This window comes from Miscanthus floridulus, chromosome 19 (genome assembly GCF_019320115.1).
Source record: "Miscanthus floridulus cultivar M001 chromosome 19, ASM1932011v1, whole genome shotgun sequence".
Lineage (NCBI taxonomy): Eukaryota > Viridiplantae > Streptophyta > Magnoliopsida > Poales > Poaceae > Miscanthus > Miscanthus floridulus.
Window position 1 is genome coordinate 109,661,483 of NC_089598.1, and position 17,005 is coordinate 109,678,487.

The window sequence follows — 17,005 nt, forward strand, 5'->3', positions numbered from 1 at the left end:
AGTATCCTATTAATCCTGTTAAGCCCTGGGCTGGAATGTTATAGTTATCTTGTACCATGTTGAGTTAAACACTTAGAGCTCATTTTCTAGATTAAACACTAGGTTTACAAGCCCACAGACATGTCATATGCTATCACTAGATCAAGTCAAGCATAGAAGCAATAGTGATACCATATAAACATTAAATTCATTTGATTTTCATGAATGAGCCTAATAAAATGGAGAAATGACTAGATGCACTAAACATATCCTTAGCAAGGATGTATGCCATGCCAATCAACTTTTGCCTTGGATATCTTGACAGAGAGGCGTGTCATATATAGTGGGGGTGCATCAATACATATTTGAGAAATCTAACATGTTCAACTCATTCCTTAGTTTGCAAAACTTTTTCTCATCCAATGGCTTGGTGAATATATCGGCAAGTTGATCTTCGGTGCCTATACTCTCAATGCAAATGTCTCCTTTTTGTTGGTGATCTCTTATAAAGTGATGGCGGACATCAATGTGCTTTGTTCTTGCATGTTGCACCGGATTGTTGGTTAGCTTGATTGCACTCTCATTGTCACATAGCAATGGTACTTTCTTGAACTTGATTCCAAAATCCTTCAAAGTGGCCTTTATCCAAAGAATTTGTGCACAACAACTATCGACGGATATGTATTTGGCTTCGGCGGTTGATAAAGCAATACAATTTTGCTTCTTTGATGACCATGAAACAAGTGATCTTCCCAACAATTGACATGTGCCCGAGGTGCTCTTCCTTTCAACCTTGCATCCCACATAATCTGAGTCGGAGTAACCAACTAGCTCAAACTTTACTCCTTTGGGATACCACAAACCAACATTTGGTGTATGCTTCAAGTACCTCAATGTCTTCTTTGTAGCATTCAAATGACTTTCTCTTGGTGAGGCTTGAAATCTTGCACACATGCATACACTAGACATGACATCCGGTCTTGATGCGGTCACATAGAGTAGGCTTCCAATCATTGACCAATATAACTTTTGATCCACCATATTTTCACTTGCATCATTATCTAAGTTGCCATTGGTTCCCATTGGTGTGCTAATGGCTTTGCTATTAATCATGCCAAACTTCTTGATCTTGTCCTTGATGTACTTGCCTTGACTCACAAATGTACCATTCTTCAATTGCTTGATTTGAAGACCATGAAAGTAACTCAACTCTCCGATCATGGGCATCTCAAACTCATTAGCCATCATCTTTCCAAACTCATCACAAAAATCTTGATTGGTTGATCCAAATATGATATCATCAACATAGATTTGTAATACAAATAGATCTTTTCCAATCTTCTTGATGAAAAGAGTGGTGTCAACTTTGTCCATTGTAAACCCTTTAGAGAGTAGAAAATCTCTCAATCTCTCATACCATGCTCTAGGTGCTTACTTCAAGCCATACAATGCTTTCTTCAACTTGTATACATAGTTGGGCTTTTTGTCATCTTCAAAACCAAGAGGTTGCTCAACGTATACTTCTTCATTGATGTAGCCATTTGGAAATGCACTCTTAACATCCATTTGATAGAGCTTGATGTTGTGGGCACAAGCATAGGCTAGCAAGATTCTAATTGCTTTCAATCTAGCAACCGGGGCATATGTTTCTTCAAAGTCAAGACCTTCAACTTGTGTATAGCCTTGTGCTACCAATCTTGCTTTGTTCCTTACTACTATCCCATCTTGATCTTGCTTGTTTCTAAAGACCCATTTGGTTCCAATCACATTGTGTCACTTTGGCCTTTCTACTAACTTCCATACTTGATTTCTTATGAAGTTATTTAATTCTTCATGCATAGTATTTACCCAATCAACATCCTTCAAAGCTTTATCTATTTTCTTTGGTTCAATGGATGACACAAATGAGAAGTGTTTACAAAATGATGCCAATCTTGATCTTGTTTGCACACCTCTTGAAATATCTCCAGTTATAGTGTCTAATGGATGATCCCTTGCAATATTGGTTGGTTGGAGGATTGGAACTTGATTGCTTGCACTTGCTTGATCATTTGGTAGAGATGATGTACTAGCCACTTGATCTTGTTCATTATCATGAGATTCACTTGAACTAGCTTGATTTGCGTCATCTTGCACGTTTGAGTTAGAGAGCACTTGCACTTGATCATCTTCATCATCATTCACTTACCTAGGCCTCAATTCACCAATATCCTTGTTCTTCATGGCATTTGAAAGTTGAATGCCTCTAACATCTTCTAAGTTTTTATTCTCTTCTTATAAACCCTTGGTTTCATCAAATTCAACATCATGCACTTCCTCCAGAGTACCACTATCCAAATTCTAAACTCTATATGCTTTGCTTGTAGTGGAGTATCCAAGTAAGAATCCTTCATCACATTTCTTGTCAAACTTACCCAATCTAGTGCCTTTCTTCAAGATATAGCATTTGCAACCAAAGACCTAAAAATATGTAATGTTGGGCTTTCTACCATTCAAGAGCTCATATGGTGTCTTCTCTTTCAAACGGTGACAATAGAGACGGTTGCTACAATAGCAAGCCGTGTTGATAGCTTCGGCCCAAAAGGATTGACTCACATTGTATTCACTAAGCATAGACCTTGCCATATCAATGAGTGTCCTATTTTTCCTCTCAACAAGGCCATTTGATTGAGGGGTGTATTTGGCTGAGAATTGATGTCTAATTCTAAATTCATCACATAACTCATCAATTCTAGTGTTCTTGAACTCACTACCATTATCACTTCTAACTCTCTTGATGGTTGTTTCAAATTCATTGTGAATACCTTTGACAAATGACTTGAAAGTTACAAACACATCACTTTTGTCTACTAGAAAGAATACCCATGTGTATCTAGTGTAATCATTCACTATCACAAAGCCATATTTGTTACCACTAATGCTAGTGTATTATGTTGGCCCAAATAAGTCCATGTGTAATAACTCAAATGCTTTACTAGTGCTCATCATGTTTTCTTAGAATGGGTGTTTCCAACTTGTTTGTCGGCTTGACAAGAGCTACAAAGCTTATCCTTTTCAAACACAACATCTTTCAAGCCTTTAACTAAGTCATGCTTAACCAATCTATTTATTTGTTTTATTCCAACATGACCAAGCCTTCTATGCCATAACTAACCCATGCTAGACTTAGTGAACAAGTATGTAGACAATCTAGCTTCACTAGCATTGAAATCAACCAAGTATAGATTCTCATATCTAAAGCCTTTGAAGATCAAATTAGAGCCATCTACACTTATGATTTCTACATCATCTAGCCCAAATATGTATTTAAATCTAAGATCACACAATTGAGCCACGGATAGCAAATTAAAATTCAAGCTCTCTACTAGCAACACATTGGATATGCTCATGTCATTAGATATTACAATCTTACCAAGCCCTTTGATCTTGCCTTTGCTATTATCACCAAATGTGATACTATCATAACTATCATTGCTATTGGTGTTGATTGAGTTGAACATTCTTGCATCACCGGTCATATGTTGAGTGCACCTACTATCAAGAACCCAATGCCTTCCTCCAGCTTTGTAATTTACCTATAAAAGAAGATCAATTCTTTTTAGGTACCCAAACTTGCTTGGATCCTTGAAGGTTAGTCACTAAGCTCTTTGGTACCCAAATGACTTTCTTCTTTGAACCCATCCATGGTTTAACAATGAACTTAGCCTTTACACCATTTGTACCCTTAGTAAGCATATAGGAAGAATTAAGCTTGATGGAGGATACATTAGCATTTTTGCTCTTGTTGGTGCATTCATGCTCTTTGTGACCCACTTGCTTGCAACTAATGCAAAACCGACCATTGTTCTTCACAAAACTAGTCCTATGAGGAACAAAGGCCACCTTGCCTTTCTTGGGGGTATAGCCCAATCCCTCTTTGTAGAGAGAAGCTCTTTGGCTACTCAAGCACATAAGCAAGCGGTCCTCACCTCCATAAGCCTTAGCTAAGGTGTGAGTGAGCTTATTGACCTCCTTCTTGAGGTTCTCATTCTCAACCACTAGTGAGGTATCACAAGTGAGACCATCACTACTAGATGAGGTGGAGGTAGATGTACTACAAGAAGGGTTAGTAGGAGCAACAATGATAGATATAGATAGTGATGTATCAATTAAATCATAAGTTAAACCTATATTGCAAGTTTCAACATGCTTCTTTTTATTTTGCTCATCAAGCAAAGAAGAATGAGCTTTTTCAATCTTCTTGTGAGCCTTGCCAAGCTTCTCAAGGGCTTCCTCTTGCCTCTCATGAGATGCATTGAGCTCATCAAAGGCTTGCTTAAGGGCTTTAATTTCCTTACACAAGATTTTGCATTCTCTTCTCTTAATGTCAAAGTGTTCTCTAGCATCTTCTAGCATATCAAATAATTCATCTTTAGTAGGTTCATCATTATCACTATCACTATCATTCTCATTTTCATGTTCATTTTTATCATCATGTTCTTCATCACTTTCATCATCACAAGATTGTACCTTAATGGCCTTAGCCATGAAGCATGATGAAGATTCAAAGAGAGAAGGCTTCTTATTTATAGCAATGCTTGCAAGTGCCTTTTTCTTCTTGGTGGTCTTGTCATCATCACTATCATCATCGTCACTTGAGGAAGCATCACTATCCCAAGTGACCACATATGAACCACCCCTTCTTCTTCTTGAAGGTTATCTTGTCCTTCTTCTCTTTCTTTTCCTTCTTGTCCTTCTTCTTGTTCTTCTTGTTATCATCATCATTTTCGCTATTATATGGACATTGAGCAACAAGATGATCTTTGCTTCCACACTTGAAGCACCTTCTTGACACTTCTTTATTCTTGGATGAAGACTTCTTTCTTCTAGCATGGTAGCCCTTCTTCACCATGAACTTGCCAAATCTCTTAACAAAGAGAGTCATCTTCTCATCATCGTCATCATCCTATGAATCATCATCTTCACTTGATGTTTCTTGCTTAGCTTTGCCCTTGGATGATGTGGCCTTGAATGCCACGCTCTTCTTCTTGTCATCCTTCTTCTCATCTTTCTTGTCCCTCTTTTCTTCCTTCTCATCATCATCTCTATAAGCATCATCGGTCATGATATATCTTAAGATTTGGTTTGGTGTCATAGTGTCCAAACCAGTCCTTACTAGCAAGGTGACCAACATGTTAAATCTTGCGGGTAAACATCTCAAGAACTTATTAGAGAAGTCCTTGTCCTCTATCTTCTCACCAAGAGCTTTGAGATCATTGACAATCACTTCCATCTGATGGAACATGTCCGGCACACTCTCATCTTCCTTCATCTTGAAGCTAGTAGAATTCTCCTTAAGAATGTATGCCTTCGCACCCTTTATTGCCTTGGTGCCCTTGAATGATTCTTCCAACTTCTTCTAAGCCTCATGAGCCATCTCTATATTCTTGATTTGCTCAAATGTTCTCTCATCAATTGCCTCATGAATGGCACTTAGAGCAATGTCATTATTTTGGAGAAGAATTTCTTCGGCCGCGGTGTGATTTTTCGGATCATCAATCTCAATTTTGGTCTCTACCACCTTCCACACCTTTCTATTAATTGACTTGATATGTGTGGTCATCTTTAACTTCCAATATGGATAGTTTGTACCATCAAAGTGGGGTGGCTTCTTGGTGTTGTTAATTTATGCCATTTTTACACCGAAGGTTGTTAAGCCTCAAATCACGGTGACCTTGGCTCTGATACCACTTGAAAGGTCCTAATGGCTAGAGGGGGGGGGGGTGAATAGCCTAATAAAATTTCTACAACAACACTTAACAAAATAGTTAGATAATTATGAGGCGAAGCAAGTGTTGCGCTAGCCTACTCAAAATGCAAGCCACCTACCACAATTCTAGTTTAGATAGTGTCTATTCACACAATAGCAATGACACTACCCTATGTTAGTGTGCTCTCAAAAACTAACTAAAGAGCCACACTAACCAAGCAAACAAGCTCTCACAACTAACTACACTAAAGAGCTTGATAACTAATTTACGGTAAATGTAAATAGAGTGATCAAGAGGGTTATACCGCTGTGTAGATGAAGGAGTCAATCAATCATAAGGATGAATAACAATGAAGACCAATCACCTCAGAATCAATGATGAACACAATGATTTTTATCGAGGTTCACTTGCTTGCTGGCAAGCTAGTCCTTGTTGTGGCTATTCACTCACTTGGAGGTTCACGTGCTAATTGGCTTTATACGCCAAACCCTCAATAGGGTGCCACACAACCAACACAAGATGAGAATCATACAAGCCACGAGCAATCCACTAGAGTACCTTTTGGCTCTCCACTGGGGAAAGATCAAGAACCCCTCACAATCACCACGATCGGAGCCGGAGACAATCACCACCCTCCGCTCATGATCCTCGCTGCTCTAAGCCGTCTAAGTGGCGGCAACCACCAAGAGTAACAAGCGAAATCCACAGCGAAACATGAACACCAAGTGCCTCTAGATGCAATCACTCAAGCAATGCACTTGGATCACTCCCAATCTCACTATGATGATGAATCAATGATAGAGACGAGTGGGAGGGCTTTGGCTAAGCTCACAAGGTTGCTATGTCAATGCATGGCCAAGAAAGTGAGCTTGAACTGGCCATGAGGCTTAAATAGAAGCCCCCACGAAATAGAGCCGTTGTACCCCTTCACTGGGTACTGATCGGGGTCACCGAACGCTTCGGTCCAACTGACCGGACTCTGGACCCAGCGTACAGTCACCCGATGCCTGCCATGTGTCACACTGCGTTCAATCGGAGTCGTCTGATCTCAACAGCTATGAAGCGACCGGACGCTCCGCTACAACTGACTAGACGCTCAGACCCCAGTGTCCGGTCATTTCCAGTAAGGTTCCAGAAACAGATTTCTTCGACCGAATGCGTCCGGTCATGCTTGACCGGACCCTTCCAGAGTCCGATCAGACGCTGACATCTGTCTACGCTGTCTGACAAAATGATCGGACCCTAGACTTCAGCGTCCGGTCCGACCATGACCCAGCGTCCGGTCGTTTGACCGACACTGGTGTCTTCACTGCTACACATGATCGGACACGCCGGTCCCTCAGAGGCCAGCGTCCGGTCACTGTATAGCCAACGACACTTACTCCTTTTCACCTCTAACTTCTTCACCCTTGCTCAAATGTGCCAACAACAAAGTGTATCACCTTGTGCACATGTGTTAGCAATTTTCACAAACATTTTCAAGGGTGTTAGTTCTCCACTAGATCCTAAATGCATATGCAATGAGTTAGAGCATCTAGTGGCACTTTGATAACCATATTCCGATAAGGGTTTCACCCTCTTAATAGTATGGCTATCAAACCTAAATGTGATCACACTCTCTAAGTGTCTTAATCACTAAAACAAAAATAGCTCCTATGGTTTATACCTTTGCCTTGAGCTTTTTGTTTTTCTCTTTCTTCTTTCCAAGTCCAAGCACTTGATCATCACCATGGCATCATCTTCATCATGCTATGATCTTCATTTGCTTCAACACTTGGAGTGTGCTACCTATCTCATTATCACTTGATAAACTAGATTAGCACTTAGGGTTTCATCAATTCACCAAAACCAAACTAGAGCTTTCACCGGCTCCGATCATGGTGATTGTGAGGGGTTCTTGACCTTTTCCCGGAGGAGAGCCAAAAGATACTCTAGTAAATTACCCGTGGCTTGTGTGATCCTCATCTTGTGTTGGTTGTGCGGCACCCTATTGAGGGTTTGGCGTGTGATGCCAATTAGCGCATGAACCTCCAAGTGAGTGAATCACCACAATGAGGACTAGCTTGCTGGCAAGCAAGTGAACCTCGGTAAAAAAATCATTGTGTCATCATTTGATTCTGAGGTGATTGGTATTCATCCTTGTAATTGATTGGTTCATTCCTCGACTCGGCGGTATATCCATCTTGCTATATCTCTTTACATTACTGCAAACTAGTTGTCAAGCTCTTTAGTGTAGCTAGTCGTGAGAGCTTGTTAGTTTGGTTAGTGTGGCTCTTTAGTTAGCCTTTGAGAGCACACTAACTTAGTGTAGCAACATAGCCATTGTGTGGATAGAGACTATACAAAATAGAATTGGGTAGGTGGCTTGCAACCCCAAGTATAGTGCTAGCGCAAAATTTGCTTCGCCGTCTTATTGACTAATCATTCGTCATAAGTGTTGTTGTAGAAATTTTTAATAGGCTATTCACCCCCCTCTAGCCATTAGGACCTTTCACATCACAGCCCAAAACATCTCTTTTCTGGTGAGCAAGACTATCTCTGTATGTATTACATCACTCAACAAGTTCCAGTAAGAGTGAGCAAAGCACTCTGCCATGGTCTTATTGACTGGATGACTTGGAATGTTGTATGCAATTTTATTCAGAGAAGTATGTGTCGACACATATAGCCTTTCTATGATATAATTCTCTGGTTATCAAAACTCAAAATACCCTGAATGACATCGTGAATTCCCGAAAAACGAGAGTTAGGATTTTTTATATCCTAGCATCAGTATTTAGGTGCACCTCTGATCTAGGTTTGTGGATGACATCCATCCACTGGGTAATAATCAATATTTACCCACAAGGTGTCGCCAACCATAGGTTGACCTACATTTACTATCTTAGAAGGAAAGCCTTCTATTGCTAGCATGAATAATCCTGCTTTATGGCCATACTTCTCCCCCTTTTATTTACAATTGGGAGTTGAGTGGTTTTACTTGGTACCAACACTCTTTCTGGCATATACTTGCAACGGATTAACAGGTTTAAAAGATACCTTAGTAATCAGTAAATGCATTTGGCAGTTTATTTGCAATACTATGCAAATCAATAATTCTTTGAACTCAACATTTAGTACGTGATCCTGAGCTTAAAATGCTTTATGCATTCCAAATAATTTCCTGGCATTACGTATGGTACATCAAATCTCCCCCTAATGCCTACAAATGCTCATTATCAAACTACAACCAATGTATGAGGCCGTAAATAGATCCTTCATAAGAGATCCTAGATACTTAACAATCGACGAAGATTAAAATCTCACATTGATCCCTAGTTTCCTGTGTGTGCCCATCAATTTACGCTGCGGTGGTGAGATTGGTACGTATATAACGTAACCCAATCTTACGTAAATAGAAAATCTTCATGGATTCCCACGTACTAAATGCATATAGGGGATATGCTGATAATCTCAAATCAGGAGTGTGTAAATCTACCTGACCCCAACACAAAGTTGGCAAATAGCAATTCACTAACAATGGTCCTGCTATGACATTGTTATACTTCATAGATTCCATTTATCCCTTTGGATATTTAACAAAATTCTTTTATACCAAACAATCGTCATTGTAGGCACAAAAATTCAGTAGTGTTAAGGATAATGAGCTCACAACATGAGCTATTATTTATCCAAATGCATGGCTGAGTGTGGATACTTCACACACTCTAGATCATCTTATAGATGTATCTTCACAACCATGAAATGCCTAAACTGCCCATACAATCATTGTATCGGACCCATACATATTCTTCTGAATATAATCAAGGAATCTAAGACACTCAATCTAATTTTAAGGTAAGAGGATCTTAAAATCTATTTCCCTATGGTACTTATCGTATCCACACTTTCTAGAAAATCATGACCAAAAGAATTGCCAATAATTTTTTCACCCCATCCCATAATGGCGATTGTTCATTTCAAATCCAGAATGCATCAACAGTGTGAAAATTATCTAGTACGCAGCATATTGTACGGGGATGGTTGTATGCATAATACAACCAAAACGACACTTATCTTATTACTTATATGCCATATCCAATTTTGTCTTTTTGTGTTTCCATATGAAAACATATTTGGATATATCTATAATTTAGTAAGATATGAGTTGAGTTAGGACATAATTAAATATCCTCAATTGCTAACTCAGTATCTAAGGAAGAATGATAGTGGCAAAAGGGCAAACAATCATTGCATCGCGTCAACAATGGCCAAAATATTCCCTCTTCTTGTTATAAGAACTAGGAATATTTTGCTTCCCTAATTATAGAGTTTGTGGTATAAATGTCCACTAGGCACATATAATTCCACATTGGAATGATTCCCGTATGATCTATATATGAAAAGAGTTTAATGAGATTCTTGTCTAATATACAAAAATCTATAAATATTGCCGAGTATCAAATACATCGATATGATACCCACAATACATGTGCATTGACAACAAGTATTACAACATCTTCGATGGACATTATCACATATTATCAATGGACCATGAGATTATATCAAATCTCAATAACAAATCATTCGAAGCATATTCGATGATCATATTGTCCATCTATGTGATGTTCTCTTTATTACGAGAAAAGGAGTGTTGTTATGTGATCCCATAAGATCCAACATAAACAACCAACCTCCTATGTAGCTTCAGATTTTAAGATTGAAGCACCCTTCATATCTTATTTCTGTAGCTCATGTTTCATCCCTTATAGAATGTTGATATAGATCAACTACAAATTTAAGAGTACAGGATTGTTTAGCGCTATACTAAACACAACCACATATATGACATTACTCTTTGTCATTCTTGGATTCACATTGCCATTACTCATATTGCACATTAGGCCTTTTGCTTTTACTAGTGGAAGCAAATTGTATGAACAATATGATCATAGTCTTCAATAATTTGAAAAACTAGAGACATGATCCACTCATGATTAGCCTCAAGCTATATGAGTTTATTTATTATTCATGAAACTCCTAAAGAGTGGGCCACGAGGAATGTGCATTTCTTTCCACAAGATAATCTTATCGATGATCTTTATGGACGTAGTAGCTTAACTATAGTAAGGCACAATTTTCTTTGATCTATAACAAACAACCCCTAATTGAGGTTCATTAAATTGTTCTATTAGTCCATGGGATAAAACAAATGTTAATGTCCATTGTCCATGTGGGATAGTGATGCCATCTAGAGCGAGTTCATCAAACTCCTCTGAAGTCCGTATCCACAACATGTGACAAACCATTGATTTAATTAATTTACACCTAATGTAAATTAAAAATCACTGTGGTGATGTTGTATCCAATGCAAAATGTAGGAGGTTCCATATCTTGTCGCTTTGTTTTGGATAGTTGGAGGTAGTCAACAAAACATTAAACCTTCCAACAGTTAGAGGTAATCACAAGATGTGTAGACCTCATGAACAACTATTATTAATGTTAACACACACATTATGGATAATCTCTATGTCCAAAACATAGAGTAGGTCTCTCAGTAATAGGCAAATAAATTGCTGCTATAGGCATGGTCTCTAGGCTGATATATTCATATGAATATACCGCAGCCAATGCCTAAGGCTCTACTACCTGTGCATAGCCTTTAATAATGAATGATGGTAGTCATCATAAAGGTATACCATTCTCATATTTCCAAAACAATTATTTTGGGACAACACAATATAGGTAATCATCAAGTTTAAACAAACATGATGTAGACCTCTCAATGATGGGTGAATACTCACTGCAATTGCCCCGGTCTCTGGGCCGAATAATTCAAGATGAATTAAGCGCAACCAATGCCTAGGACTCCATCACTTGTGTTATGATCCCGAATGTATCCAAGATATGAATATAACAATTTTGCATAATCCATCATTAATTAAGAAATACTTAATTAAGATGATCTAACATTGTTAAGATGTAAATTATAGAAAATTTACTAAATTAACAAGGTCAACAAAATATAGAAATAAACACTCTACTGTACTGATACTGTTAAAACAGAAAACTTACTAAGCACATAGTGCTATAGTTGGCTAGTGGCATAATTATGCAAAACCGTAGGATCAAAGCAAAAAAATCTACTTCCCATGCTAGCCTCATTAGCAAAATAGTTTGGCTGCCATTTTGCTTTTTCGGACTAGGCTCATATGAGCCTAAATCCAGCCATCCTTAATTGACTATCAATTAATTAAGAGGCTACGATTTTGTTGCAATTAAAATTAATTGACAAACAACAAGTTATGTATGTTTAGACGTGATCAATTTTCTGGTCTAAAAACAAAACAATGTATAGGAGTAAAAACTCTACCATACTAATACTGTTAGAGTCCATGACTAAAACAGAAGATCATAGACACATAAAATATGTCTAAACATTAACATAGTAAAATCATTCGCAATATAAAATATTATGATGCAATTTCTAAAGACTCATAAGTCTTAAAAAAGAATCTATTTACACTATTAAATAATGTGCATCATAATTTGTTTAAACCATTAGGTCTAAAACAAGCATTTATATCATCAAATATAAATGCAGTATATTGTAGCAGTGATTAGCGTTAAAAATGAGTGGGCTAAACCATAGGAATGAAAATACATTACTAATTGATAAGAATTATCATGTAATTCACAGAAACTTAAAAGGTCTATGTGCAAAAAAGGGCACAATCGTATCATCTTCTCTTCGAAGCCACGGACGGTGTGAAACCGTCGCTCGTCCTCACAGCCAAACAAGCGCAACAACTGCCGCTGGCCATGAGTGCGGAGGCCGCGCGGGCTGCCTATCACCGGTGCGAGTGTCGCCGGTCGACGCCATGGGGAGCAGCCGGCAGCCGCCGGCGGTCGTGGGTACCAGGCTACGCTGGGCCGTCTGCCGCGAGGATGAGGCCACACGGGAGGCCACCTCCGAGCCGCTCTGCTGTCGGGCCGGTCGCCCGGCCGCCTTCCTTCGGAGCCGCGCAGGGCTACCGATCGCGGAGTCACCAGCTGCGGGCGCTGCCGGCCAGACGCGGGCAGCACCGCCGTTTCTGGTGTTGGATGTCGCTAGCAACCGCCGTCGCCATGCTTGGTCAGACGCAAGGGCCTCGCAGCGAGCCCGCCGACCGACGCGCGGACACCATAACCGGTTTGGTCCACAAAGGCGAGCCACCGCCGGCTGGGCGCCCGAGCACCGCTGCCGGCCTCAGTCCAGGTGCGCTGCTGCCATTTCTGGCCTTGCGCGCAGGCACACAGGAGCCACAGCCCCCGCTAGCTAGGCGCACGTGGTCACCGCAACCACCAGCGGCCGCCGCCGATAGGGCGCCAGGTACAGGAGCATCGCCACTAGCCAGGCGCACGCGGCTAAGCAAGCACCGTGGTCAACAGCCTGGGGCTCGCGAATGCTGCCACAACAGACCTCGCTAGCAAAAGAGTTTAGAAGAAATAATCTTGGCTTTCTTAGAAAGGTAAGAACATCGTAGATTAATGAATAATAACCATGATTTCTTAACATACTCCTTCCTCGACGAAGACACCGTGGCATTTTATTCCAGTCTGATGCTTCGGTAGTTCGGTTCGTATCGTTGATGCAGTCCGCCGTCTTCGTTTCTTCATGCAGGATGCAGACGACGATGCTAGCCTACGGCAGCGTTGTAGTATGTGGGGACGTTCGCTGTTATCGCCGGTGAGAACAGATGCATGGCCTCGGCAGCCTCCTGTTCTTCTCGGTAGTTGCTCAGTGGAGAACGAAGTGCGTGATAACGTGTTGAAAGTAGAGAGCGAGACAAAAGCGAGAGATGCAAATGATTCTCTGTTGTATTCCCAATTAACAATGTGTACATATATACAAGGCCTTTGTGGGCGGTTACAAGTGTGAAAGAGAGATGTGAAAAGACACCCCTTGGATTAATCCCTAATTGATCACTAAATAATACTCCCTCCATCCCAAATTATAAGTCATTCCAAGAATCTTGGAGAGTCAAACTTTTTCAAGTTTGACTAAAATTATAGAGAGAAACACAAAGATTGATGACATCAAATAGGTATAATATGAAAATATAACTAATGAAGAATCTAATGATACTTACTTGGTATGATAAATATTATTATTTTGTTATATAAATTTGGTCAAACTTGAAAAACTTTGACTCTCCAAAATTTTTGGAATGACTTACAATTTGGGATGGAGGGAGTAATTCTTAACAGATACGAATGGAATGGAATGAGTTTCCTCGAGATTTGTCGTTGATCGCCGGCTTGCATGCATCAGCGGCAGTCAACAAAGGCACCATGGGCCAGGTCAACATGAGCCTACACCAAGTTTAGTATATTTGCTTCTGAAAAACGGCGGGATCTTGGCGTATCACTAGTACAGGATTGATTTTGTGTGGAGTTGCACTTTAATTAATGGAAGCGGTCATAAAATCCAACCGTCTTAGAAAATGCCGGGTGATTAACGGAGGCGATCACTTTTGCCCGTCTCATAAAATTGATTTACGGATGTCTGCCTCGTAAGTTTATTTTTGGAGGCAGACACACTATAAGGCCCGTCTCTAAAAATACAGACCCAGCCCAGCCCGATATCCCGCTCGGACTATATATACTCAGACTTAGGGTTTCATTCTCCATTCTCACTCTCAGCTCTTCCCTCTCCCCACGATGGCGCACACATCTCTCTCTATCTCACTGGCCCTCCTCTTTGTCACTCCGACGCCAACATCTCTCTCTCCCTCTCTCGGCGACACGCTGGGCGCGGAGCAGCGACAGCGGCGCGTCTCCCTCCCTCCGACACGTGGCCCCATCCCCCGTCGTCCTCCCAGCGGCGCGCGTCCCCTCCCTCCCTCCGGCGCGCATCTCCTCCCTCCCTCCCTCTGGCCCGTGGCGGTGCGCGGGGCCTAGATCTAGGGCGGCGGCGCAGCCCACGCCCCCCCTCCTCCCTCTCCTCTGGCGCGGTGTGTGGCCCGTGGCCCCCTCGTCCTCCCGGCGGCACGGGGCGGCCCCGCCCGTGGCGGCGCGCGTCCCCTCCCTCCCTTCGGCGCGCAAGGCCAAGATCTGGGCGGCGGCGCGGCCCCCGACTCCCTCCTCCCTCTCCTCCAGCACGGCTCGCGGCCCCCTCGTCCTTCTGGTGGTGCACCTCCTCTCCCTCCCTCTGGCGCGTGGGGCCCAGATTTGGACAGCTACGCGGTCGCCGGCCTCCTCGGCTTCTCCTCCTCCCTCTCCTCCAGCGCGGCCCCTAGGCCCCCTCGTCCTCCCGGCGCCCTCGTGGGGCTCGGCACCCTCCTCCCGGTGGAGCTAGGGCGGTGGATCTACAGCGGCGTCACGAGGCCCAGATCTAGGCCCGTGCGCCGGAGGGAGGGAGGGGACGCGCGCCGCCGTGGGCTTTTTTTGTTTATTTTAATCGAGGCGGGCAAAGCGACCGTCTCCGTTAATTCACATTTACCGTGACATTTGATTGGAGGCGGTTGCAATGCCCGCCTCTGAAAATAAAAAATGACTGCCTCCGTTAAGTTTTATGTACGTAGTAGTGTATGGTGCATAGGCCCTGCATTTTCCATTTATATATAACCAAATTAAAACCACATGATCCTCTCTGACTCTAACGCCATGAGTAGGAACGCGGGCCTGTCCTAGACGTGGGGGAGTTGGGTGTAAAAAGAAAAGGAGCAATTTTCTCCAAAACTCCAATGCATCTTTGTTGATTTTTTTTTTGAAGAAATGCATCTTTGTCATTTGGCTGTCCAATATAATTGGTCTGTTCGCTTATGCTGAAATTTGGTTTATGTAGATGCTTATGCCGTGAGAGGAAAACATAGGAAAATTTTGCAAATTTTGTCCAATATAGTTGCACGTTGATTCAGCCATGCATTTTTTCTCTCTGAAAGATCTCATCTACTACAAAGATAGGAATTTTGAAGAATTTTAGTCCTATAGGAAAATTGCCTATATATCCCTTTGGAATAAATTATTACACCCTATGAAATTTCCTTGGATTCCTTTGAGGTGTATAAAATAAAATCATAGGAAATTTTGAAGAAACCCTAGGACGAGAAGTTAGACTTTATGAAAACTTAACTTTCGTTCATGTATATCTATCTCTTGGAATTTCCAGATTATTCTCGTGTTGCATCCAAAGGCCACAATGAGAACTTTTATGTACTTTATTTAAAATTCACGTTGGACTTTAATTTGCATAAGAAGAATATTCCTGCATTATAAAAGACGTCATGTTCGCTTGTTGGTTTCAGCCAGCCCAAACCAGCCAGCCAACAGTATTTTCCTCTCACAACGAACCAGCACCAGCCAGCCCAAACCAGCCCACAAACCAACCAGCGAACAGGCCGGAGATCTCTTCGTCTAAAATATCTCTGATGCCAGCTTTCATGTGCAGTAGAGTATTAGTTTGAAAGAGTGGTCCGCCACAAGAGTGGATGCAGGATTAAAAGAAATCCTCGCAACTCAACGCGTGCGACGACGTACGTACGGCGCAAGATCCGCCCGCCCTGCAGCTTCCACTTCCACATGCCAAATGGCTCGGCTGGGATCCATGATCCGATCTCAACCACTTGATCCAATTAAGCCGTGAATGAATAATATAAACCCCCCACCACCACACAAATATACTGTACAACTGCTGTTAGTATTAGTATTAGTATTAGTATTAGAGCGAGGTTGCTCCCCAAATAAACTAACAGCTAATTGATGAATCTCGATCAAGTTAGCTAAAATCCCGATCCGTACGAACAAGTTGTTGTTAATACCACTAGAAAATGAGACGTGCCGTGTGCGAGGAAATGAAAAGAAGAGCAAAACGTGAGACGGTGAGAGATCACGATACGTAAGCAGTAGCTGAAAGGAATGTTCCGCTTGATCGAATGCAGTCTCTGTGAGACTGTGACTGTCAATCTGACACGCTCCCGGGCGTTCGACAAGCTGCTACACAAAAGCTGAGGTGCTCGTCGGCCACCGGGTCACGAGGCCACTTGCTCCCTCCGGCGCCGCGAGGGGGGCACCCCGGATCGGGCGCGTCGGCGTCGCGCTCCACACAAGTCCACAGTCTCCGTGATGAGGAAAACAAAACCAAAAAAAAAAGGGTCCACAACCTAATCTGCATGCGTGACTGCGTCTGCCGCTCGCCCGCGTCCCCCCGCGGTGAAAGAAAACGTGCTAAAGTTTAGAGATCTAATACTAGTTTAGAAAAGTTTTTAACGATCCAATTCACCCATCCCCTCTTGAGTTTGAGTGGCACTCGAATC

At 41.8% G+C, this 17,005-nt stretch overlaps 1 protein-coding gene across 1 annotated transcript; it reads left to right on the forward strand.

Moving 5' to 3' along the window:
• The first annotated feature begins 12,589 nt into the window (after positions 1-12,589).
• LOC136526597 (uncharacterized) lies at positions 12,590-15,048 on the forward strand. The gene is made up of 2 exons (XM_066519214.1): positions 12,590-12,843; positions 14,394-15,048. The coding sequence occupies exons 1-2, from the start codon at positions 12,590-12,592 to the stop codon at positions 15,046-15,048; spliced, it is 909 nt and encodes a 302-aa protein (XP_066375311.1).
• The last annotated feature ends 1,957 nt before the right edge of the window (positions 15,049-17,005 follow it).

Coding starts and splice junctions, on each gene's coding strand:
- LOC136526597 (XM_066519214.1), top strand. CDS start 12,590: ATGGGGAGCAGCCGGCAGCCGCCGGCGGTCGTGGGTACCAGGCTACGC. Junction 12,844..14,393: donor AACCGCCGTCGCCATGCTTG/GTCAGACGCAAG, acceptor TCTCACTCTCAG/CTCTTCCCTCTCCCCACGAT.